Source organism: Lutra lutra, chromosome 2 (assembly GCF_902655055.1).
Source record: "Lutra lutra chromosome 2, mLutLut1.2, whole genome shotgun sequence".
In the NCBI taxonomy this organism is placed as follows: Eukaryota; Metazoa; Chordata; class Mammalia; order Carnivora; family Mustelidae; genus Lutra; species Lutra lutra.
In genome coordinates this window covers 184,474,245-184,500,573 of record NC_062279.1, presented here as the reverse complement: position 1 = coordinate 184,500,573, position 26,329 = coordinate 184,474,245, and the positions used below count along the sequence as shown (strand labels likewise).

Genomic DNA, 26,329 nt, shown 5'->3' with positions numbered 1-26,329 from the left:
GCCTACCAGCTTGGAATTTTCCTGTTTCAGGTTTAGGATGTTAAAACCCGTTTTATTTAAACACATACGTATATATGTTTTTAAAGCAGCAAATGCTATAATGCATGTGGTTTGACTCAGTCCTCTTTCACGGTGGAGAGGTGGAGCCCTGGGCTCGGTGGGAAGGTCACACCTTCAAGTACAGGTGCATTGTCACCTCTTGGTCTTCCCTAGTTCGCCATCGCGTGTCCCCACGCAGTGCTAGAATAGTAGAAAGAGTCCCTCTGTTCCAGTGTACAGCTCTGTGAAATGCCTCTCCTGCCTTATGCGGTGGCATCTTTGTTTTCCATTTCTCTGCTCTGTGAAGTTTCTGATCTGTGTGGAATCCTGACCTGTTATTAGCCACAGTGGCTTTTGTAGGTAGAAGAGCCATTCTCAGGCTGAACGTGACCGTGACCTCCCCAGGACGCTTGCTTCGCAAGGCGTCAGTGTAGCACTTTCAGACTCCTCCTTCCAGTTACGAGAGGTGGGATTTTGTTCTTTTTAAATGGGCTACATATAGATGAGGCCTCTGCTTAGTGCCGTCATATAAATATTATTGGCTGTCTTGAGTCACCTCTCAAAAGAACAGAGAAAAATAGTCCCGACATCATCCCCCCAAAAGACAAGCCTTATCATGGTCAATGCTACTCAGTTTTCACCCTTTGATTTTGTCTGAAAATTAGATTTTTTCCTATTTCCTTGGCTGGAAGTACTTGGTTCCACCCTGGAGACCCTTGCCATGCATAGTGCATATCTCTTCCACGGCTCCTGACATTCCCTGAAGTAGGACAAACAGAGGACAGGAGCTGTGTCCATAGGGATCCTCGTGCAGTGTCTGGCCCAGTCAGCCCATGTCAGCTGTGGGAACAGAACCACTCCCAGTAAGCTAAGGCCCCTGGGGAGAACACGAAGGCCAGCAGAAGTGCTTCCCTTAACCTACAGAAAGGAGGGAGGGAATTTAACGCTTGAGCTCTTGGAAGAGGAAGGCGAAGCAGGTGCAGCAGTCAGCCTGTGAATCTGGTAATGACCACGTCCAGAGTTTGCCTCGAAAATTGAGGATGTTTAAGGGAGAGAGAAGAGAGGAAATTTTACCCAAAAAAGATTGTCCTCTAGCCCTTGTCTGCTACTCAGGATAGCCCCAGTTGTTTAATACTCCTTTGGCCCAAATCCAGCATTCCAAGAGACGCAAGGGAGAGGCTGTCCTACCCCTGTCTTGTAGCAAGCTCTTCCTCCGAGTGTGGTGTTGAAGCTGTTGGCTCCGCTGCGCCCATCTTTCTGGCACATACGATGGGGCACGCCATAGAGAAGTTTGTCTCCCCTCGCCCCCCTTCTCACACCAGATTCACAGCCAAGAAAGGACAGGCTTGCTGGTGCGAAGGGCTGTTGCCCAACACTGAATTGAGCTGCTCCCGAGGGCTAAAGCCAGTACAAACACATTAGCCTGTTTTCCATCTGACAACTTCAAACACCAGGAAAGAAAGTGAATCCCAGAGTCTCCCTCGGAGCAGTTCCCTGAGAGTAAGGTGGTTGGTTACGAGCCACAGACCCAGCCTTGAGGAGAACTCATTTCCAAGGAAACTGATCCAGGGTTATTTACTGGAGCATTGGTCCTGCCAACAACTTACTACCAAAGTCGGCATCTGAAAATCCGGTGAGAAATATGTGTTTGAAAATGTGAATTAAACAACTCTCGCAAGCTGCTCCGTGGCATTCTGAATTTTGTCTGGCAAGCCGATTCGATGTGTAAGTCTTAGATTTTCCTCAGTTCTTATGAGGGGCCTACGTCACGTGATGGCCTCTGAGCCAAGTGAATGGGGTACCTACTCAGGCCAGAGACAACCCCCCCTCTGAGATCCTTCAAAACATTGGAGTTTCCCTGAAGATAAGGAGCACATTTGGGCTCAGGAGTTGGGAGTTTTGACTGGAGTGTTTGCCACTTATCTCTTAGTCATTTTTTTTTTCAAGAAAGTTCCCAGCAATAACCTCATTAAGATAAGTAAGGCTTACAGTATAAAGAAAAAAACATTATTATGAAATACTGCTCTAAGAATTGAGTTTCGTTGGCTCATAGCATAGTTCTTCATGTCCACTTGCTTCATTATTGTTTCCTGAGCCTGTCATTTTTGTCCTTTGCAAGCTCTGTGGGTGATAAGAGGCACTAAGGAATTCAAGATAGGCGAACAGCCAGGGGAAGGTATGTAAATGACGATCGGGTAGACCAGCAGAAGGGGTGACTGGGCTTTACATGAAGGAACATGAGTGAAGGACTAGAACTTGCTTTTTGGGCCCTGTTCAGTAGGATTTTTGTGATTACAGAGTGACAGAGACAAGTCCACTTGACTAGCCCACCACCCACCAACAGACACTCTTAATGCTCCTTAGAGGTTGTTTTTAAAATGTCATCTGATTTATGGCTACCCAGTTCATGAACCCTAAGTTTCAAGAAAGCTCTGAAAAGAAATGTTTGCTAATATTAGCATGCAAATCCATGAAGGTTTGGGCTGGCTATTGTTGGACAGCCGTGGGGATCTGATTTCATTGGTGCGGCTCTGATTGCTTAAGATTTTAAAAACAAGGTCATCCTTCATGACCTGATTTTTCCGTGGTTTGATAGCCAGATCTATAAAGGAAGAAAGGCAGGCAGGTCAATGACCATCTCAGCTGCTGGGGTGAGAGGTCAGGGGGTGGGATTAAGAGAGGAACCATAGAAACTTACTCCTCTCTTCTCCACCTTGTCCCCAGATCGAGTCTTTCTTGGGGACCTTTCTAATCAACTCTGGGCCATCAGGGAGCTTGGTTGATGTACATTTCACAGGGCTAAGGTCTCCTCTGTCTGCTTCAGTAGTCAGCAGTTCTGGAAAAATGAGAAATGCTCTCAAACAGACATGACATTTGTCTGTGGCGGAAAGCCAATTTGTAAATTTATGGTGTGGAGTGGACCTCTCCAGTAAGCAATATATTTGCTGTTTGGAATGTTCTGTGCAAGCGTCAATGTATATAGCAGAGAGGAAGAGAAGTCAGAATTGGTGATGGTCACAAAAAATAAAGGTTCAAGGCAAAGGCCTTGAATCAGGCTGTATTGGAACCTATGACATCATCCCTGTATCTCTCAAGCGTTCATCCTTCCCCATGCCTACGTGTCTAGCACTGTAGATGCAGGATTTCTCTTCTGGTGGTGGTAGAGTGGCGGCCACAACTCTAGTCCTTTTTCTATATTATTTGCCTTTGGTCTGGGTTTTAGACTTTACACTGTATGCTCTGTACTATCTGAAAAGTCCTTCAGATGTGGCTTGCGCACCATGAGCCATGCCTTAAAAATAACAATGTTTGATGAGGTCTGTTGCCTAAGTCAAACCTTTCCTAGTTTTTCCCCTTGAAACGGGTTTCACTCCCTGATGTAAAGATACAGGAAATAATTCTCATGTTCTTGCCAAATTACGAAACGGGGACTGCTGTGAGAAATACTAGACACCATTTTTTTCCCGTAAAAGTAGACTCCAACTCGCATCTTGGTAAGCCCCTGGTGCCGGACGTGTTGGCTGGAAGCTCTGAGAGTAGCTAATGTCTGTGTCTCCTCTCCCAGGCCAGTGAAAGGCGTGTCCACCTCGTCGTGTCCCGCCAGGTTCGGCTGCAGAGTCCTGACATCATTCAGGATGCTGGCTGGAACAGCAACGGCAGCCGGTCCCCAGGGCCAGGGGACAGGAGCAGCATTCCCAAGGTGAGCCCCAGCTGGGGTGTGTCTGTTCCTCCTGCAGGAAGCGATTTCTTGGGAAGGCTGCACACTTTACCATTTCTAAGTGTAACCTCTGGACTTCGTCACTTGAACACTGTTTGACTTGTCCTGTAAAACAGAAAGCCTAAAGTCCCATCCTCGGGACCTGGTGAGATAACAGGTGTCTCCCATCCAAGCAAGAGGGAAGAAGGTGCAGGAGAGTTTTGAAACCTGATCTTGCAGACTTCACAGGGAGACATAGTTTCAAGTCAAAGCCAAATAGATGTCATGTTTTTCCAACAGTCATTTTACTTAAGGACCGTTTTCATTCATTTTGAAATGAAACGGGATTTGCTTGGCTTTTGACTTTTGAAGTTCCCAGTCTGCCTGAAGATTAAAGTATTTTATTAAAAATCAAATTATTTATTATAAATACACATTATATTTCATAAAATTAAATTATTTTAATTAAAAATTAAACTAATTCCTCTGCTAACTTTAGTATGTTTGTTTTTGCAGAAGAACCCAGGAAGATAATATAAACACTTCAAGTTCATGTAACATTAGGGAGTGGTGGGGAATGGGGCAAATCAGAAAACAGATGCCCTATCTTACAGCACTTAAATTCAGAAATAACATCAAACGATGTGGATTAAGCAGAATGCGTCTATAGATTGAATGTATCTTCAGGCCGGCAATTTGCAGCCTCTCTTTCAATGAGGTGACTTCACCCAGTTTGTACTTCGGTCTTTGTCTTCTATTAGAGGCAATGCCATAATCTCTCCATTGGATGGCTATGTAAAGCAACACAGACTTGCTTAGCCCAAAATCAGAGTTCCAAAGCCTTGGTTGGCATCCTATTGTGATGGCAATGAGTTTCTAGCCAGTTCTCCTAAGATCTGATTCCATTAAATCACTTATAACTAAAAAAAAAAAAAAAAAAAAGAAAGAAAGAAAAAGAAAAGAAAAAACTCTAGGTAGCCCATTCATCTTGCAAGTGGGATTAAGGAATGCCTATTGTAACAATCAGAACACATCAGGCTGAGTTTCAGTTTGGAATAACTCCCAAGTTTGGGTTTTTGAGTCATGGATGCAGAAACAAGACTCAAAATCTTGATTTTGAAACATGCCGTTAATGACACAGCCTACAAGGCCACACCTCCACCCCTTTTCCCAGTCCGCTAGCCAGCCATGTCCCATAAATCCATACATTTCAGGCTTATTTACAGTAAGCAATCTAGACAGAGCAGGCAACTCCTGCTAAAACATTTTATGGATAAGGCCTCCCAGGTGTCTTTGACTAGTAAATACCATTAGTGTGTTTAAATTAAACTAATGGTATTTATTAATGGAAAACTAGTTTATTAGCTTAATCTAATTAATTAACTAATTATAGTTGGATTAACTAGACCATACTGTATTCTAGCTCATTAAACCACTAAGCATGAGGCTTCCATCAGCACTGTGGGTCTACAATCCCTTCCACCTAACCACCACGAATCATGCAAAATAGCCGGAATGAGCTGTTCAAAGTTTTGCTGCAGGCTCTGTCATGTATCTAATTCCTGGAAAACATACAGAACAAACTGGCCTGGTGGGAAATTGTAACATTTTCTTTTTAACTTATGGTTCTGTTTGCCTTCTGAGATGCCCTCACACACACACACACACACACACACACACACACACACACACAGGGCCTATTTAAAATAAAATGAAGACATGTGGCTCTTTGATGATTTAGGTTTTTATGATCCTACTAAGCTTTGTTTTATCTAGGAAACAACATGGCTTTTTGAAAGTAGGACTAGCTTAAATGAGTCAGAGAAATACCAAAGAAGGCAAACCAAGACTTGTGAGACAGAAAGTTTGTAGCCAACTGAAAAGTTAAAGACAAACAGGCATCAAATGTAGGTGTGTGGCTACCTCTGTGGGCAAGGAAAGGGAAAGTGACCAGAGAGAAATCCCAGGGAGACCTCAACTAGAATGGAAACTGTATTTCTGATGCTGGGTTATAAGGCACAAGGGTAGGTCATTATGTTCATCTTTATACTTTTTAAAAAAATGAGTCTAAAAGGTTTTATTTTAAAAATCCCAATATTCTATGAAGTATGTATTTTTATAGCTAAGTGATAAGAAGACTGGTGTCCATGATGTTTTTGAATCCACTTGAATTAGTTCATACTAAATTGTGTTTTTGAACATTAGGGAACATCCTGAGCTCTCTGAAGGAGGGAAGGGGGCTTGGGAGAAAACCAGATGGAAAAGAAGATCTCTTTCGTATTTAACTCTCTTTCCGACCAGAGTCAGGCCACTCAGCGTGGGAAGGGTGGTACTTGGGCTTTCCATTGCTAACATGGGTTTCTCTGGTGGGGAAGGCAGACAGCTGTCAGAAACACAAGACAAAGGACATGTTTTCTGTTTGGGGAGCCCAGTCTTTTGTGTGGATCTCTCAGGTGCTTGAAACCTCTCCTTGGTCAGCACAGCAAGGCTGCTGGGTAAAGCCCTGAACAAGTGTGCAAGAAGACTCCGCTCTCCAGGAACTCACATTCAGAACTAACCAATCTGTGCAGCCAGGAGCACATAGGTTTCAGCCTCTGAGTCTTATTTGTCATGTATTTTATTTGGCAGAATTGGGTTTGAGTTGAGTTCTGTAGTCAATGAGATAAACTGTTCTTGGAAAATTGAGGAACCGGTCCTTTCATGTATTTTTCTGAGAGTTGTCTGAAAATTGATAGGTTAATTTTTATCACGTGTTAAAACATGACCTCCCAAAGTAGAGTAGTGTGGTGGGAGATCACAGATTTAGTCAGATATCTGGGGTTTCAGTTGCCAATCCCACCTCCCGCCCACCCCCCCCCACACCCCCCCGCCGCCCCAGCCAGCTGGGGTTCACTGATCAGTTTCATTTTAATGTTGAGTCTCAGTTTTTCTGTCTGGACACATTTAAGTAGATAATGAATATTTCTTTCCCTTTCCTCAAGGAATATGTGGCCAAATTGCGCATTATTCAAGGAATATTTACTCACAACAAAATAATTAGAGACACTTATTTTTATTAACTGGTGTAGTAGGTGAGAAGCCATTTCTGGAGTATTTCATAAGATATGTGATTTTGCTACTTTCAGATGAATTTACTGATACATTTTTTAAAAACAGATTTTTGGGGGTTTTTTGGTCTTTTTTTTAAAGATTTTATTTATTTATTTGACAGAGATCACAAGTAGGCATAGAGGCAGGCAGAGAGAGAGGGGAAAACAGGATCCCTGCTGAGCAGAGAGCCTGATGTGGGGCTCGATCCCAGGACCCTGAGATCATGACCTGAGGCGAAGGCAGAGGCTTAACCCACTGAGCCACCCAGGCGCCCCACTGACACATTTTTTTAAACAAAATATTCTCAGATCAAAGGTGTTTCTTTGGTCACAGGAGTGCCCTACGTGGGCATTCTCCCCGACTTCGTAAATGAAGCTGGGGGAGCATTGAGTGGTGATGGTATTATACGATCTCCAATGATATTACTGTTAGAGATCCGAATAACAATAATGCGTGTTTAAACTTACTACCTAGAAAGTCAGTTGAATTATTGGAATCTTCCTCTGGACAAATATTATAAATATTGATAAAACCCAATATTGGCAGATGTGGGAAATCAGCATGTTCACAAGGTATTGGTGAAATTATACGTGATCAAACTATTTCATATGTATCGAAATGTAAAATGCCCAGGCCCTTTGATTTAGCAGTTGTACTTTGAGGACATTAGCCCAAAGAAATATTTACACAAGTGCACGAGATATGTGTCTAAGGATGTTCACAGTGACACTGTTTAATTTTGTAGGAGACGTATAAACAACCAAAATGGTCATCAGCGGGGGGATAGGACAGAGCCACGTGAAGAAGTACTAGGCAGCTGCTCAAGAATGCAATAGACCATGTGTGCATGCATGCATGCATGTGTGTGTGCGTGTGCGTGTGTGTGTGTGTGTGTGTGTACACATATATTTTTTAATGGGAAAAGGTGTCCTTGTTTTCCAGAGGATTACCATACTGTGTTTTAGACATTACCTTGGGAGCTACCCCTCCAATATCCCTGGCTTCCATGTGGAAATAATGGAAGAAAACAAAACCCTTCTTTGTGAAAATCAGGAGTAAATGCTTTATGAACATCCCCAGGAATGAGCCGGAGGAAGAGAGCAGCCAGTAGGAGTCCCTAGTTTAGAACTTTGCCCGGCATTGGGGGCATTTCAGACCTGCCTGCATCTTCAAGTAGGGCTCTTCTGAGCGATGTCTGTGATTATAGGTGGAGACCTGCCGGATATAACCGCTCTGTGGAAGAAAAAAATCACATACTGAGAATGGACCTAGAGAGTGCCTCCAGAACGACTCTGGAGTGCTAGGACCACTGTGTTCATACTGTTACTTATTTGTCTTATTTGGAAACTTTGCCCTGAAGAAGATCCCATTTCAGTTTATAATTCACTTCTGATAAAGAGTCTCTTCGAGGTTCTGGGGTTTACAGAGACATACAATGGAGACCTTACAAGTACTAATTGTAACATTTGCCTTGGCCATAATAATTTGCAATTCCTGATTCAGTATTCCGTTACTACCAAAAACAATTTGTGGCAACTTGTAATTTAACCATCCATTTATTTGACAAACAGAGTTACCATCCTTAATGTGCTAAATGCTATGTCCGGTGCTAGGGATATAATAGTAACAGGCTATTACTGGATACAATAAGGCCATTAAAACAGGAATGGGTACTTAGATACCATAGAAAATCATGAGATATAAATGAACAAAAAACCTAGGCTTATCTTCATAATGAAGTATTAAAAATGGACTCTTGTGCGTGCAGGCAATGGTTCTCTATGATGTTAACCATCAACTTTACAGAAGTTTAATTAGCATGCTTGATCTGTCTGGTCCCCACCTCCATGCCCATAAAGCCACTTTCTTATTTCCAGAGTGTCTTCATGAAAATGCAAATATTAATACAAATTCTCCTCCCTCTTTTAAAACAAAAGGTAGTATACTTACACTTTGTTTTGTACCCTGATTTTGATTTAATTTTCTTTCTTTAGATACAACTGCAAGCTGTGTTTTGAGCTATAGACTTTTCTGAGGTCTGATCAAGTGTTACAAATATTTATTTGCAGTGCATGTTCCCACTTATACCCCGAGGTCACTGCACAAGCAGGGAGAAAACATTTTTAGAAAATTATCTGTTGATCTGTATTCATTGATAAACAGTGCCCTTGACTGTCTTATTGCTTCAAGATAATACTGTGGGTAGCTTTGAATGTTTTTCGTTTAAAGCTGTTGAACCAAAATCAGAGTTCTCTTACTTGCTTTTCAAAAGCTGGTCCTCAGTATATGCTATACAATGTGTATACTATATTTTTATATAATAAAACCAAAGGGTAGAACTGCATATTACTTAGAAATGCTGAAGTAAGAGGGAAGATGCTAATTGGAGGGAACCCAGTTAGTAGAGTGTTTTTTAGAGTGGAACATCTACAAAATCCATTATTTTTCTTTAGGGAGTTCTATAATTGACTCCCCACCTAAATTAAACTGAGACTATTTAATTAAAATATGGTTATCTTTTTTTTAACTTAGAAAAAAATCCTGATACTCATGAATGACAAGACTTTTATGATACTACTATCAGGAATAAATGAGTCACCTGAAAAATTTGGGGTGCAGTTCACTTTGCGTGTTTACTGTTTCTCCAGTGATCTCCAACCTGTTGCTCTTCCATTTTTTCCATTCCCGTTTGAAATGTAAACTTTCTCGGAATCAGCCTGTAGAATTTGGGATAATGCCTCTCTGCTGAGTGTGGGAGGCAAAGCGAGGGTTCTCTCTGCAAGGACTGTTGTCATATATTTATCCGACTTGGGTAGTTTTTGTATGTAGAAAACGCAAGCCATCTTGTGAGCCGATGTGCTATGTTTGTTTTTCTGTCTGTGCCTTTAGCCCCTCCATCCTGTGGTCACTTGCCACGAGAAGGTGGTAAGTGTCCGAAAAGACCCCAGCGAATCTCTCGGCATGACCGTGGCAGGCGGGGCGTCACATAGGGAATGGGATTTGCCTATCTACGTCATCAGTGTTGAGCCCGGGGGAGTCATAAGCAGAGATGGAAGAATAAAAACAGGTAAAAGGACACTTCAGGTACTGGGGCAGCGGGGGGTTAAAATGAGTTAGCAGCTTGCTGGATTAGGTCACTGCTTCCAGAATTAAGGAGAGGATGAGAGGCTGAGCTGCCCAGGACCTCTGTTACCCACTGACCATGACTGGTTTGAGTATAGCGGCTGGACTGGGTTTCACCCCTTAGTTTGTGTGGGTTGGTGTGGGTCGCTTGGCTTGCTAATAAGGCAAGTACCTGCAAATATGCCAAGTAATGGGGAAACTCTACAGTTCAACTAAATAGCATAATTTGGTTCCATTCTTTCTAAGTGGTTCTTGGCAGGATTGGTCCTGTGAGGAACCTCTTCATGAATTGTTCCAGTGTATGGGTTGGATGAGAGAAATGCTTTCATAGAGTTTGAGTCAATGACTGTTCAGTGAAAGTACCATGTTAGGTCCTTTCCCACTGGTAAGAAGGTTCCATTAATCTTATGTGTCCCGGGCTACTCTGAATGAAGGAAGGGGATGTCACATATGTGTCCTTAATGATACTGTCAATTTCCATGAAGGGTTAGTTCAGATGGTTGAGCAGCTCTGGCATGTAAGGACTCAGATACAAGAGAGGAATGTGAAGTTTCCAAAGTACAGTTGCTCGGCGTGAGGAGCCATGGGGCGGGGAGGGGTAGCATGGGGAGGGATTTATTTGGCCAACCTAACAGTGCATCTTCTGGGGTCAGGCAGGACTCCAAGCCTTTCCGGTATGTCTCTTCCTATCTTTTCACTCTTGCTATGGCTATTCTGTGTGAAAAAGAGGATATTCAGTGGAGGCAGAAGATCAGGAGAGAGATAAGAGAATAGAAATTGAAGGTAGGAAAGGTATGTGTTTGTGACTGTCTTGTTCTTCCTTTTCACCCCAGCACCTGGGTGGGGAAGGATGAGGGTCACCAAGAAGTGATTTGTTTGCGAGAGAATGCAAGCAGAGGATTGGGTAGTAGGATGTGTGGAGATGGCCTTGCACAAAGTACGTGCTTGCCCAATGGTAGGAGTACCATCTTTGCAGTGAACCACAATGTTAACTCCTTTTTCCTTCTTCAAGGGTGTAGTTCCTGCTCATTTTTCTTAACTGCTACAGACTCCTCTGCCAGCCACTTTCAGGGGTAGTCTCTTAATCACTCATGCAATCCCTATTTCTTGGTTAACTACCATAGGCCAAGATCCATGCAGGCACTGGGAGTTTTTGCCAAATGCCCCTGCTTTGTGCTGAAAACAAGAAACAAGACATGAAGAAATAGGTTTTCTTTGATTAAATAGTAAACGAGGCTAATTTATCTTCCTGCTTTCCTTTTTTTTTTTTTTTTTTTTTTTAAAGGCAAGAGCCAAACACTAATGGGTATGCTTTAGAAACCTCCAAACAGGGCGCCTGGGTGCCTTAGTGGGTTAAGCCGCTGCCTTCGGCTCAGGTCATGATCTCAGGGTCCTGGAATCGAGTCCCGCATCGGGTTCTCTGCTCGGCAGAGATCCTGCTTCCCTCTCTCTCTCTCTCTGCCTACCTCTCCATCTACTTGTGATCTCTCTCTGTCAAATAAATAAATAAAATCTTTAAAAAAAAAAAAAAAGAAAGAAAGAAACCTCCAAACAAAACTTACCTTGAAACATGCACCTGCTTCTCATTTGCTATCCAAGAACTTGGCCTCATGTCAGTGCGGGAGGCTAATGACAAGCCCCCTCGCCCTGTTCACTTCTCCACATCCCACTCCGTCTCTGCCCCTTGGCGCGTTTATGGAAGTTCCTGTTTGCATTCTCACTAAGGATGGCTTCTGCTTGTTTGGCTGCTAGGTGACATTTTGTTAAATGTGAACGGGATCGAACTAACAGAAGTCAGTCGGAGCGAGGCGGTTGCATTACTGAAAAGCACATCCTCCTTGGTGGTTCTTAAAGCTTTGGAAGTCAAAGAACGTGAGCCCCAGGAACGTGAGCCCCAGGAAGCCTGCAGCAGCCCAGCAGCTCTGGACTCCAACCACAACATGGCGCCCACCAGAGACTGGTCCCCCTCCTGGGTCATGTGGCTGGAATTACCACGGTGAGTCGCAACGTGACCTGCTTGGAGATGTGTGGGAGGAAACAATAATATTTCTTAGAGCACTCTTTTATTCTCTTGGGCTGATTCCTGGCACTAGCATCTTCGTGAACCCCAGGTTGGATTGTAAGACTATTTGAAATAATTCTGTCTTCTCTTCTGTAACTGAAAATTCATGCAGAAAGCCCAGGGCAGAGTGAAAGCTTAGACATGGAAGTTTCGTGATGCACTCAGGTTGAGGACCTTGGAGCTGGCCTGTATGGTTGTGTCATGCAGTAGAGAGAGCTCAATGGACAGGGAGAGAAAGCTAGAATCCAGCCTTCTGGAACCCACCGTGGAACCAGGGGAAGGATTATCTTTCCCTAATTTGCTAGTGGCAAACCTCAGAACTTGCATGGATGTAACCCTTCATTGGTTGGTAAAACCAGCCCTTCATTGGTTTTACCTCTTAAGCATTTGTGGGACCCTGACTGAACAAATTGCAGAAGCACATTTTGCCTGTACCCAGATGTTTGAGCATGACTGAAGGTATGTCTCAGACTCTCTCTCCCTAGTTCCAACTCTTATGAAGTTTTTTTTTTTAAGATTTTATTTATTTATTTATTTGACAGGCAGAAATCACAAATAGACAGAGAGGCAGGCAGAGAGAGAGGAGGGGAAGCAGGCTCCCTGCTGAGCAGAGAGCCCGATGTGGGGCTCAATCCCAGGACCCTGAGATCATGACCTGAGCCGAAGGCAGAGGCTTTAACCCACTGATCCACCCACGTGCCCCTCTTGTAAAGTTCTTATAGAAAACTTGAGGTAGCAGATGGGTTGTCATTTCAGTGAGATGTTAACTAGAGCTTTATGGTGAAGGCATTAAGTTGTGTCAGACATTTCAGGAAAATGTTTAAGAGAAGACTTACTAAATGGCTAAAGACAGAAGTTAAATATTCAAAGGACAGATAAGTTGGGTTTTGCACACCTGCATCAGAGCATAAATTCTTGGCCTTCAAAGGATTGCCTTACAAATTCCAAAAGCATGATTTAAATGTTAAGTATTAGAGTCACTGAAGATGAAGCACCTAGGATTAAATGAATGAAAGTATGATGTTTGGTTTAGTGCATTTTTCCTGAGGGTGGAGATAGGATGATCTCTCTGTATTTTTTTTTTTAATTTTAAAGGAGGTTTTAAAAAACATCCCTGTCTCAAATACACTGACCTAGATTCTTTTGTGAGCCTTTCCTAGTTGATAAATTATTTTTTAAAATAAGTATATTTTTAAACAGTTGAAAATTGAACACCGGGCCTGTTTGAAAACCTTCAAGCTTTTTAGAATGGAGTCTGAGAGGAAGAAGAGGCTGTTATTTTAACATTTAAAAAAAATTTTTTTCTGAAACCAGCATCTTTGAAAGTAGGTCATTTTTTAAAAAATGTTTTGTGCTTGAAAGCTGTTCTTCATGAGTTCAGAGTTCCTCACCGTGCATTCGTGCGAGACAGGACAAATACGAGATGCTTTTTACTCCAAGTACAGCCACGTGAATGGCTTCCTCTCCCTCCACTCTTTGTCACTTGGCCTGAGACAGCAGTTCTCTGCTCTTGCCAAAAGGATAGTCTGGATTGGGTTCCCTTCCTCTGAAAGAAGTAGACAGGAAATGTGAAATGATGCCAACACAGACAACACTGGTGTTCAGTCACCCTGGGGGCCCCTGGTCTGCTCGCAGTGATATCATCACAGTAGAATCTAAAGGCACCAAAGTGGAGATCTACCCTCCCAGACCCACTCAACAGAGGTAATCATGGTTACCAATTCCTTGTGCGTGTTTGCAAGGAAAGCCTATGTCAGGGGTTGGCAGACTTTTTCTGGGAGGGGCCGGAGTTGAGGGTTTGAGGGTCACGTTCTGTGTTGCCAGTACTCAGTTCTGCTGTGAGCATGAAAGTAGCCATCAATATGCACACGAACAGGCTTGGCTGTTGGGTCACGAATATAGGCCGTGGGCTGGGCTGTAGTTTGCTGGCCTCTGGTCTAGGTGTCTGTGTACATAAGCACACACAGTTGTAGTGCATACACTCTGTGTACCATGTTTTTTTTTTTAAAGAAAGATTTTATTACTCATTTGCCAGAGAGAGAGCTAGAGAGAGAGAGAGCACAAGCAGGGGGAGCGTCAGGCAGCTGGAGAAGCAGGATCCCAACTGAGCAAGGAGACTGATGTGGGACTTGATCCCAAATGAGCCACCCAGGTGTCCCAGAGTATTTTTGTTTTTTTGTCTTAACTCTTAAGAATATACTCTGGGTATCATTTCACATGAGTACATCTCCATGTTGTTCTCTACATATCTATGTTGTTCTCTTCTGTGGCTGATAGTGCTCTGTTGCACAGCTGTACCATGATTGTTGAACAGGTTCCTTTGGGCAGCGAACATTTCAGTTGTTTTCCATCTCTGCTTTCGCAAACAATGCTGCAGCAAGAATTCATAAGGAACATACGGGGTAGCCATTGCGCTAGTGCCGGGTCCACTCGCCATAGAGCTAGTTACGGAACCCTCAGGGCGTCTGCCTGGCCATGGGACAGGCTGCCTGGGTATAAAAGTATTGGATCACACTCTTGGGTACAGGGTAGGTTTCGCATCACTGTGAGCGAGCATTGAGTGGCGCTGTGGACAGGTGGGAGGCCCATCTCTTCCTCTGTATGTGTGGCTTGTCCTTTTCACGTGATTATCAGATGACTGATATTTTGGGTTCTCCTAGGGAGCCTAGATATGTATTTATCTTTTAGGTTTCACGTCTTGCATTTTCTGTTGAATCCTTTTCAACTCCGTGTATTTCCTGTGCTTCCTTCGGTTACTGTGGTCTGTCCAGCATATTCCTTACTGTAGCTTATCCTTTCTGGTTTCTATGTTCATTTTGGTGGTGCTTTTATTCTTCCCTTCCCTCTCTTTCCTCTGTCAGCTCATTTCCTCTCTCGTCTCACGTCTTCCTGGAAATCTTACATCTCTGCATGGATCTCAGATTTACAGAGGAATTGTTTCAGCGGTATTTTAAATTCACAGTATGTGGTTGGTTATAAATTTCATTTTCTATGGTAGCGTTTTGTTTCTGTGGCAGCATTTTTCTGGTGAGTGGTTTTTGTGTTACTGCTTTTGCTGTTACTTTTCCTCTTTTCTGTTGTCCTGTGTCTGCCTGCTAGTTCTTTTTTTAACTCCGACTTAGGTAAGTTTTTCCTGGACCGGCTATTGGCTGGGGGTTTGTAAGGGAAGGAACCAGGGCCACCTTCCAAGTGGTAGCAGTGTCTCTTTAGGACACGGGGTTGTGCTGCCTCACTGCTCTCAACCCAAGTTCAGCAGTCCACGTCTCTCCCTTCCACCCAGGCTGCTCCCTGGACATACAGGTTATCTGTTTTCTCGTGGCCTCACGCATGCCCTTCTTCTCTGTCAGAGTGGGCCCAGGGAAGCTCTGCCAATAGCCAGCCTGCCTGTTTCTGGTGTTCTGCTGTGGAGTAGGCCACTCCCTGCAGACCCCCAACTGTGGACAGACTGGCTTTCGTCTTCCCCCTCGTCCTCTCCCTTCCGCAGTCAGTTCTCCCTCATCTGTAGTGACCAGTTTTGTTTCAGCTGGTATTTGCATTTCTGTTTCCATGTCTCCTAGTTGCCATTAGAGTAATATTTAAAAGCAGAAGAGGAAACATAATCTTCACTCTGACATTTTTAAACCAGAAGTATATTCATCCTGGCATCTTTCAGACATCCTTAATACTCCATTATACTCCTTTATCAGGCTCTTAGCTAGTTTCAGGATGTGAGCACCTAGTCATAACACTGCTACAATTTTTATGGATGGGAATATCTACTCACATCTCTAATCTTGACCATAGAGAGCTTTGAAGACCCCAGTTTCTCCCCAATTGATGCAATACCATTGGCTTAAATGTCTCAAGTCATTTGGCATGATTGATGTCCTAAGAATTTCAGGCCATTCATCATACCGAGCAAGTTATTTGTCTGAACTGCTATAGACTGAGGCTAAAAATAGATATATTTTTTTGAATTCACAAGGGCATTTCCCTCCAAGTTATATATTTACTCCAAAACACTTTCCCCTTACAATTTAACAGATTTTGAGGAAACCTATTTGCCGTAAAGTATGATTCAGTCTGTTACCTAAGATTGTCTACCAATGAAGGAAAATGGCATGCCAGCAGGTCTAGAAATAGGAAATCCTTTTCTAGGACATTGTAATCATGCCCTCAGGTACAGTCCAACACACAGAATGAATAATCGTGAAGAAGATAATCATACAGTGAACCAGCAGCTGCCTGTTCTGAACCAGTGGGTGTCAGGTAGGAGGAGTAGCAGGGAGAATAAAAGTGGGTTATACAGGACAATGCAAATATACCTCACCCTTCTCAGTGGTGCCTTGTGTGCCAGGAGTGACCCCTGGGCAGCAGCTCCAGATGGGGGCTCTAAGCTATCCCAGTGATCCATGCCATTCAACTGAAGGGAGATGCAGAAATCACTGAAGACCTTCTGCTTTATCTTCTGTTGGCTTTCAGGCCAAAACTCCACATCTGGAAGTCTTTCAGAACATGCTCTCATCTGGACTAGTATGATAGAGGAGAAATGAGTTAATATGTACTACTCTTATGCAGGCAGAGGGTGCTCTGGGAACCCAGACAAGACTTTGGAGTGAATTAGTGAGAAGAGTGGCAACATTTTTTTTTTTTTTTAAACAAACCTCTTTAATGTTTGGCTTGAACAAAAGATACCAGGACTCTCACATCTACTTCTGCATTCAGTCTGTTGCCAGATCACCTATCATGTGTCCTCTGAGCTGAAATCCTTATAAGAAAATTAGTTTTTTTAACAAAGGCAAATGTCTCACTATTCTGATTATTTTTTGACCTCTAGACCCCCTGAAAGGCACGTACATGGGAACCACACTTTGGTGTGGTATAGAGGCTCAGTGCAATTTTGAGGTCCTCTGAGATAAGGGGGATCCTTAAAGGAGACTGAGAAGGAACAGCCAGTGAAACAGAAAAATATACAACTTCTTGAGCAACCCAAGACTTTGCTGTAGTCCCTAACGTGGAGTTGATTTTTGAAGTAACCATAGTTTTCTCATTGGGAGAAATTACTAAACTCCTTGCTATTCTTTAAACTATGCCAACTCTTCTTCAATGAGGCCTAAATTTAGAGAATGAGTTCAGAAAAGGAAAAAAAGCTCACATTGAGAATTTAAAGTCACTTTATATTTCAACGGTAAATCCTGAACATCACTGATCAAAGCCAGGCTCCACATTTCCCAATGGAGAGTGAAGTAATTCAACTTGAGAAACAAATGCCCAGGACTCATATGTTCCAACTAACCAAGGTCTGACTGTGAAAGGGTTTAACAAACAGAGTTCTTGCTGCTACAGTGAAGTTGAAATACACCACACAAAGGAAGGAAAGTACTTAGTGAAAAAAAATACTAGTAATACTGCCAGCCACTTGAATGCATGGTACAGACGGCATGGTTTTTGCCTGCTCTGTTTACTAATCTCCCAGGTGCCTACAGTATGGTACACTCAATAAACGTCTGCTGAAAGATGATCCAAGCAGAAAGATACTTTCTCTCCAGTATCAAAACAAAAATCTAGGAAAATCGACCTAATTCATGATTTAATGTTAGGTTGAAAATTTTATACTGGACATAAATTTTAGATGCTGTGGTTTATTTATAGCTTGTCCACATGGAATAAAATACTCAATAAGAATCAATGTAAGGTCCGAAGTGATACTTAATGGGGCGGGGGGGTGGGGATGTGGTCGATGGAATAAGAAATACTTGTTTTGTATTGTTCTATGTACCCATTTATGTTTTAAGGAATCATGGCTGGGAAGTGTTAAGATAGCTATTTGCTCATGACGTTGGGTAAGAATCACCCAATTCTTCATGTCCTTTCCCTCAAATATTGGGCACAGGAATGAATGTAATGCTCGGGTATTTGGAGAACTGCCAATCACCTGCTTTGTATATGAGCAGTGGGTGAGCCATTACATAAATGTGCTCTCTGACATACCACAGCTCCTACAAGGAGAAACTTAACTATTGATTGACATCAAGTCTGTGAAATGCAGCTGATGAATATTTTACAATCAAAATATAGTTTTTATTTAATGAAAATCATTCTTCAACTATCAGTGAAAGAAATGGCTTATTGTAAATTATATATGACAACAGATACAAAACAAAATTGAACTGAGTTTTACCCCTACATTCTAATTTCAAGTTGGAACCAGCAACACTAGGAAAAGTCACATTATACGAATCAACAAGTCTGGTTAACAAATGTTAATGACGAACTTCATCACTTAACAAAACCTTTCACAAGAGACGTTTTATTGGTTTTTCAAAAAGCGGTTAGTATTTTAAAGTACAGATTATAAACAGAACAATCATATTTTGATTTTTACCAATACGAAAATGCTAATTTTCTTTCAAACCAGTTATTGTACTGGGGGATTTTAGTCAAATCCAGTTCCTGACAACACTAGCTGTCACAATTGTAACACAGTTTACACTTGGCCTGCACCTATCTTAATTGTTCCAGCTACCACCGGATAATTAAGAGTTTCTTCCATCTAGTCTATTTTAGGTGAGGATTCTACTCAAAGAATACCTGTGGCCTCTCCTTCTCCCATTCCGTCTATAACTTCCTACTCAGTTTACTATTTTTTTCTCCATTATGACTTATTCTTACAATCTTTATTCAATTTCCACTCACTTTATGCCTGCATGCTTCTCTATAACCTACCTAGTTCTACTACAAAACATGTAGAACTACATTTAAAGCATTATTTTTCAAAAATCAGAACTTTGGCAAATGCATTCATTATTAGGGTTAGGTTTAAGTGTTTTTTCACTGAGATTAATCATTTAGAGGATTTTTGCCTTCATTAAAACTATATTCACAACTAAAAAATATAATATTGCTAAGTATGCTTGAATTTGGTTCATCAGTAAGGACTTAGGCCTATCCAGTTTGTTTCATAGAAACAGAACACAATAGTATTTTTTTAAAAGGGTGTATAGCAATGGAAAACAATTCAACTAGAAAAAGGCCGCCAACAGCACAAAGGTCACTGGGCTTTGACAATTTTGAGTGAAACCCATCCAATGCTATTTAGCCTGAAAAAATGTCAATAAAGAGAATTGGAGATGAATCATAATTATTCCTTAAGAGTTCAACTTAAGTGTGCAGATCTATTGCTTACACATTCTAATTTCAGGTACCTGTATAACTGTAAAGATGTTATATTACGAAGAAACACAGCTGGAAGTCTGGGCTTCTGCATTGTAGGAGGTTATGAAGAATATAATGGGAACAAACCGTTTTTTATTAAGTCCATTGTTGAAGGAACACCAGCATACAATGATGGAAGAATTAGGTAATAATGACTAGTTATTACCAATATTTTGTTTTATATATGCAAAAGGTTGGCCCCTTAGAAATAATGCATGTACTATAAACCTTGTTCTATTGGTAAAAAAAAAAAATGTACACAGCATTCAATTTCTAAAAATTCCTTGGTCCTGTACATCAACTTCCTGTGCTTTTAGCATCCCTTCTAACAGAAGCTGACTGGAGGGTTTGCACAATTTGAGGGGGTGGGGGGGCCGGGGAGGAGAAAACCTTAATTAGATATTCCTAATTAGAATTTTTGTAATTAAAATTGACAGTTGGAGCAAAAACTAGGACCACCAAATACACCTGCACTGATTTCGGCTATGAATCACAATGTTAATCATGTGTTGTTTTATGTTTTTTAGATGTGGTGATATTCTTCTGGCTGTCAATGGTAGAAGTACATCAGGAATGATACATGCTTGCTTGGCAAGGATGCTGAAAGAACTTAAGGGAAAGATCACTCTTACTATTGTTTCTTGGCCTGGCACTTTTTTATAGAATCAATGATGGGTCATAGGAAAACAGAAAACTACAGATAAGCTATGTTGAAACAATGTATCTTGTCAATTTTTTTATTTAAAGGATACACTGTAAAAATGTAAACTAATGTCAGGAAAAATGTGATCTAATGAAAGCCAATTACACCTCAGAAAATGTAATTCTCAAAACATAACTCTTATTAATAGTTTTTATTCAGTGTGGAGGATTTCTCACTACTCCACAACTTTATTTTTCTATTCATTAAAAAGCTCTTAAATGGCTGAGATCATTTGTTATTCCCCCACTGAATTCAAATCGTACAATTAAAAATTTGGTATATGGTGAGGTCTGTAAAGGGTATATTATGGGCATTAAAAAAAAAAAAACTTACAGCCAGAGGATTTTAAAAGTACACTGCTAAGAAATGTTCCTTCCATCAAATAAATATTTTTCAAATTATAGCTGTCTTTTAGTATGTGATATTAAATTCATTTTTATTTATCACTATTTAAAGGATCCTAGTAATTCTTTCAAAACCATGTCGTTACGATCACCAACAAATACATCCCAAGGCTTATCCCTAAAAATGCTCACAGAATTATGAACTTGTATTCTTAGATCTAATGGGACATGACTAATCTAAAGCTCTTGTCTTTTCATTCACAATTAGCTAGTAACTGTATCAAAACTCCACATGCTGCTCAACCAATGAGCTTTGGAGAAAGCATCAAGAAAGGCCAAACCAGCTTGACCCCAGCTCACAGACAGCCATGAGGCAATTCGAATCTGTGTCACAGTGACGAGGCTTTGTCTCGTGCCTGCTACAGAAACTACCCTCAGGGCAAATTACTTCACAGACACCAGCCAAATGCCTTTATATTTTATTAATTTTTAGAATACAAAAGTTGCCTGTTTAGTTATACCCTGAAACCAAATTGAGGACGCTGAAAACCTATCAAAAAGTCATGATATCAAAACTGTATACGAGTTTTTTAATATGCTAAGCAAGAGTGCCACAGCAGTACTGCCAAAATACTTCAAATCTCAACTCAGAGGTGCCTTTTGTAGCGCAACCTCTTGAGACTGGTATCTGATTAACTCCAGAAAACTATGGCCAAGGTGCAACCTTGACCTTTATCAGCTCCCGTGTATGTACATAGCTCTTTAAAATTCCCTGCTGAGTGACTCATTCACATTACTTTCTTGGATATAAAGTCATTGCTGTCTTTATTTTTTTAATTTATTTTTTTAAATATTACAAGACAAAGATTTTTAACTTAACATGAAAAATTCACTCTTTTATTTTGAGAAAAAAGTTAACTTTTCATACTAACAGAACAAGATTAAAGGTAAATTTCTTAAACATTATCCAGAAAAATAACAAGATCTATGGTACATTCCTGGCCGTAATACACACATAAGGCCAGAGCCGTGCCTATTCGGCCGGTGCGGCTTCGGTGCTCTCCTGTTCAGGGGCGGGCTCACTGCCAGCTTCTTTTCCTTCTTTGCTTCTCTTAGATTTTTTGTGCTTGTGTCTCCTGTGACTGTCTCCTTCTTCACTTTCATGGCGACGTCTACTGTTACTGAAGAAAAAAAAAGTTTGTTCTTACTGTTTAAGTATACACATAGTGACAAAAATCAACCCACTGTGTGGGTGTGAAGTAATCCATTCTTTTCCTCAAACACATTTAGAGGAGTAACCAGCTTTTTATGTGACTTTTATACGGAGATGGTATTTACATTACAGGCTCACCTTCACTGATAGTATCCTAGCTTCTCAGAGCCCATAGACTTTATTCTGAAAAACTACTATAAATTAGAAACTGAAGCACTAAATCAGAACAGAAAGTACTTTCTAGGGTTGATTTTAGGCAAACAAACAATAGGCATACAATCTGACTATGAGGTCCTGAATTTTCTTTGATTAAGTATTAGTATTACTGGTTCATATGCTAAATAAAGCCCTCTCCCAATAAGATAAGCAGTCCGAGTACTAACTGCGGTCTTGTTAGATTTAAAACTCTTTGTTGAGCCTATAAGGAACCAATTATTTCAACACATTATTCTTAATCTTCCAATTAGGAACACATACGCGCTACTAATTATTTGGAAATGTTTTTACTTTCTGAGGTCCAATTTCTCCCAGCTTCAAAGGGATTCACTGTAAAAGAGCAAACCTTCGAGATGACTTGTGTCTGGTTTCCTCTTTCTCTCTGTGTCGTCTTTCTCTGTGTCGTTCTTCTTTCTCTCGACTTGCTCTGTGGCGCTCGTAGCCTCTTTCTGCATATTCTCTGTATCTGTATCGTTCTTCGTCACTGAAATTGGAATAAAACCTCTTTATGACAATAGGACTGTTAATTCTAATGACTTCAAACTACAAGAGATGTAATCTGAGTCCAAACCAGAAGCCTAAGCCTCCATATTATTATCAGCATCTTATACAGAATAGGTGCAAATAAATATTTGTTGAATTGAGAGGAAAACAATGCCATTCCCAAATTAGTACACATCTAATATAACACATAATTACATGTTAAAGGTCCAGCTTTGTTTTGTGCTTTCAGTTACTGAGTAGAAATTTTACATAACAAATTTTTTTTTCCCTTCAAGAACTGGGAGCCGTAAGAGACTTAAACTTTAGTCAGCTTCATTTTCTTTCATTCCTTTTAAAATTAAAAGCATGTTTATATATCTCAGACTTCTAACCAAAATTTTTAGAATCTTTGTGTGCCCAAGATTTTATAAATAATAAAAATATCTGGTTCACAATGGCTATGTAGTAGAGAGATGAAGATGCTTAAGTTTTTTAATCACATGAAGAGTACACTGTGCATCCAAGGAAGAGGTAGAGACATTAACAGAGGGACATAAAAGCAACTTCTACAATATCCACACGAAACATAGGCAGAACACTACCTGCGGACTTACTTACAGTCTGACATCCCAATTTCTTATTACTACAGCTGTGTGTGTGTGTGTGTGTGTGTGTGTGTGTGTGTGTGTGTGTCTGGGATGGGGGGATTCACATGGCTGAGAGCAGCAAGTGCATACACCTGGGTTGTACCTCCAGTTTCCTGATTTTGGGTAGAATGAACTGGTTAAACTGGGACTGATGACTAGAGTAAGACAGTATTTCTTTTTTAACCTCCCTAGACTTGTCCTCATTTTGTGTCTCCTCACTTATATTCTGCTCCCCATCTTTCAATCTTTCAATTGGGGGGGGGTTCAGCACAGAATTCAACACTTTCTAAACCTATTATCAGTAACTCCCTTAGAATAAAAATATTTTAGAGCATTATGTACTAAAGAGCTTTGGTTTCTAGAAATCTCTAATATAAATTAAGTCCGCAATCTGCATGACGCATCGTGTTAAGGCATACGAGTAAAAGTACTGGACAAAGAATGAGGTGAAAGTACAAGCCATATAAAAGAAAAAGCTTAATTACGGTCTCCTAGCAAAAGTAACGATTCAGTAGTGCTACACCTGACAACTATTGCTGACCAAGTTCTTCTTGCCTGAAATACATTCTACATTCAACAAATTTTAAAGATTTTTTATTTATTTATTTGACAGAGAGAGAGAGATCACAAGTAGACAGAGAGGCAGGCAGAGAGAGAGAGAGAGAGGGAAGCAGGCTCCCTGCTGAGCAGAGAGCCCGATGTGGGACTCGATCCCAGGACCCTGAGATCATGACCTGAGCCGAAGGCAGCGGCTTAACCCACTGAGCCACCCAGGCGCCCCATACGTTCAACAAATTTTAAAGTACACCCATGCATATATACGTGTGTGTGTGTGTGTGTATCTGTGTGAATACACGGTTTTCTAACCACGAATGCACACTTTAGCATCTGGACACTGGAAGCATGTGCCCTGAAATGCAGTATGTGAGGACGGGCAGCGGAGTAGACTGGGGTCACATCCTGATTCTTAGTGACTACATGTGTGACCTGGGGTAAACTACTTAACCTTTCTGAACTGCAGCTTCCTCATCTGTAAAACTGACAACAATCATTTTCAAGGTTGTCGGAGAACTGGCAGTAACATTTCTGAAGTGCTCAGTACAATAGGAGGCCCTCAGTAAGTGGCAGCTAACACGCGGGCTCCCCATCTTCAGTCAAGTGAATGCTAAACTTTTTTTTGAAAGTGGAACCTTTTTGTAAAGGTGACTAACTCTGTAATAACCTTATTGAAGTAGAATTACCATGACAAATGAGTATTATCATGAATAGTATCCTTTTAAAAAAAAGAATACGAGGCCCTCTTCCTAATAGATTTACAAACTGGATTTACCTAAAAATATAACTAAGGCTATTTTATTATCTCAACTTGTCATTTGTATCTTTCTTTTCCCTCTCAACTTAACACCAATTATTCTTAGATGTGAGGCCTTTAAGATTCTGAAGACAGCCATATGATGATAGCCATACTTGAAGGGTGATAAAAGATTCGGCCTTATACACAGAACATGAAGGCCAGTCCTTCCATCGCCTTCTGATCGCAGCTGCAGCACAAAGGTTTCTCTGGGCCTGGAAATCATTACAGCTCATTTCAAACACCCTACAATGACCCGCCTTCTTTCTGGCCCACACTTAACAGCCTAAAAACCAGATGTTGAAACAGGTCTATGATTTTCGAAACAATGACCCTATAATTTGTAACACAACACATATGATATGCCATATTGCAAAATGTGTCTTCAGGAAAAATGGCCCTTACTTACAGTTCACTGGGATTTCCCAGAGAACACTATTCCTGGGATAATTCCTAACAACACAAAATTCCCCTACCTTTTGCCTCCTAGGCCTTGAACTTTTAGTCAGACTTACGTAAACATTGATTCTTGATGCCCTACAGCTTAGCAATCTGGAAATCAAATATTGTTAATCATTAACACTTTGTAGTTTCCATAAAAATTAAGTAGCACTTGTGTATGTGTGTGTTTGAAGCTGAAGAATCAGAGAACTTAGCTTCAAATATTCCATAAATATTGTATTATTTATGAACACTAGCAAAGCATTTCATTTTAGTCTTCTTTCCTATCAAGTTTACATTCAGCACTTTAACTTGTGAACATGTATATTCCAGAAATAGCCATGCTATCTCAAATATTTCATTTGAACTACATTAGAAACGATTCAACTTTCTGAAAGTAATGCTCCTGAACAGAATCATGCACTATGTGGCTAAAGTTACCAGCACACACCCCACCACACAAACATAACACTATATGCATACACACACACTTATGTATATATCATATCTTTACTTATAGTCAATAAAATTTTATCAGGTGCCTTCATTGTATAAGTCATTATTAGCAGCTATAGGAAGGAAAAACATTAATAAATCCTATTGTTTCTTATGGCACTTTTTTTTTAGGTAAAGTTTCAAACTACTAACCAGTCCTAGTCACCTTGATAATAATATATGCTTAAATCGGTAATAATAGTGTATGATCATTTCTGTATCCTCAGCACACAGCTCTGCACCTGGTACATAACAAGGATCAGAAAATGTCAGTTACATGAATGAATGAACTGCCTCCCCCAACCCATAAGAAATAAACCACATAGAGAGTAGTAAAGATAATGAAAAGTAACAGAATTTTTAAACTACCTAATTTCAAGACTGGAAAGAAAATATTTTAAGTAGCATCTCAACCACCTTTTTCAGTTGACAGAATGGCTCTCTACCACTTACCACTGTCTTCATTTCTCTATGTGTCCATTTCCTCATGTGCTAAGTTAAAATTTAGATAATCCCTACGGACCTTTTTGGATTAAGAAGTCTGTAATTGCATGATCACATCTAACAAAACAAATGCTGCCTGAATCACGGACATGCTCACATCCGGAAATGATGTATTATTCATCTCATCTAACAAAATCAGAACAGTCTAAGTACATTTCTTTATCTCATCCATTAAAATAGCTGCTATAAAAACGTTCTGATGCATTTCATTCTACACTGTGATGGTACCAAGACTGATATGTTAGCGAGATGCCAAAACTATTGCTTTGATAGTCATGCAGGTTGATTTTTAGTGATTTCAAAACCTGTCTGTCTAAACCAAGTTTTAGCCAACAACTTTCAAAACTGTTTCTTCTCTACTATATTCATCTTCTTCCCCTGCAATGTGTTAAGTCCTGTTATTCACTGCGTGCCAGGCGTTAATGTACAAAGTGCTAAGACTACAGAATGGGAGATGGTGGTCAATGCCCTTCACAGGCTTGCTAAGAAACACAGGCTTTAAAGAAGATACATTACTTAGGGAGCATGTGAAGGAAATAATTCAACTTTCTTTTGGGTTCAGAAGAGCTCACAGAAGACAGACATGAGCTGGACCCTGAAGAATGACATTTGTGAAGCAGAGAGGAGAGGAACAACATGAACAAGTATGAAGTGACAAGGAATTTTCAAGAGCAACCATCTGAGCACAGCTAAAACATGGGGTATACTGGCTTGAGAGAGAACTGTG

General features: G+C 40.9%; 2 protein-coding genes across 36 annotated transcripts in view; one reads left to right on the top strand and one right to left on the bottom strand.

The window, feature by feature from the left end:
- Positions 1-20,357, top strand: part of LNX1 (ligand of numb-protein X 1) — a 176,571-nt gene extending 156,214 nt beyond the window's left edge. For 9 of the 10 annotated variants that reach the window (XM_047719282.1, XM_047719289.1, XM_047719285.1 and 6 more), the window contains 5 exons: positions 3,605-3,739; positions 9,716-9,893; positions 11,702-11,945; positions 19,192-19,350; positions 19,733-20,357. In XM_047719282.1, the coding sequence (XP_047575238.1) occupies positions 3,605-3,739; positions 9,716-9,893; positions 11,702-11,945; positions 19,192-19,350; positions 19,733-19,868 (852 nt within the window). In that variant the 3' untranslated portion in view covers positions 19,869-20,357. Of the gene's footprint in view, positions 1-3,604; positions 3,740-9,715; positions 9,894-11,701; positions 11,946-19,191 lie in introns of all 10 variants that reach the window. The other variant, XM_047719290.1, reaches the window with a different exon arrangement.
- Positions 18,274-26,329, bottom strand: part of FIP1L1 (factor interacting with PAPOLA and CPSF1) — an 82,965-nt gene continuing 74,909 nt past the window's right edge. For all 26 annotated transcript variants that reach the window (XM_047719303.1, XM_047719292.1, XM_047719301.1 and 23 more), the window contains 2 exons: positions 22,028-22,165; positions 18,274-21,433 (listed from right to left, as the gene is read on the bottom strand). In XM_047719303.1, the coding sequence (XP_047575259.1) occupies positions 21,286-21,433; positions 22,028-22,165 (286 nt within the window). In that variant the 3' untranslated portion in view covers positions 18,274-21,285. The remainder of the gene's footprint in view (positions 21,434-22,027; positions 22,166-26,329) is intronic.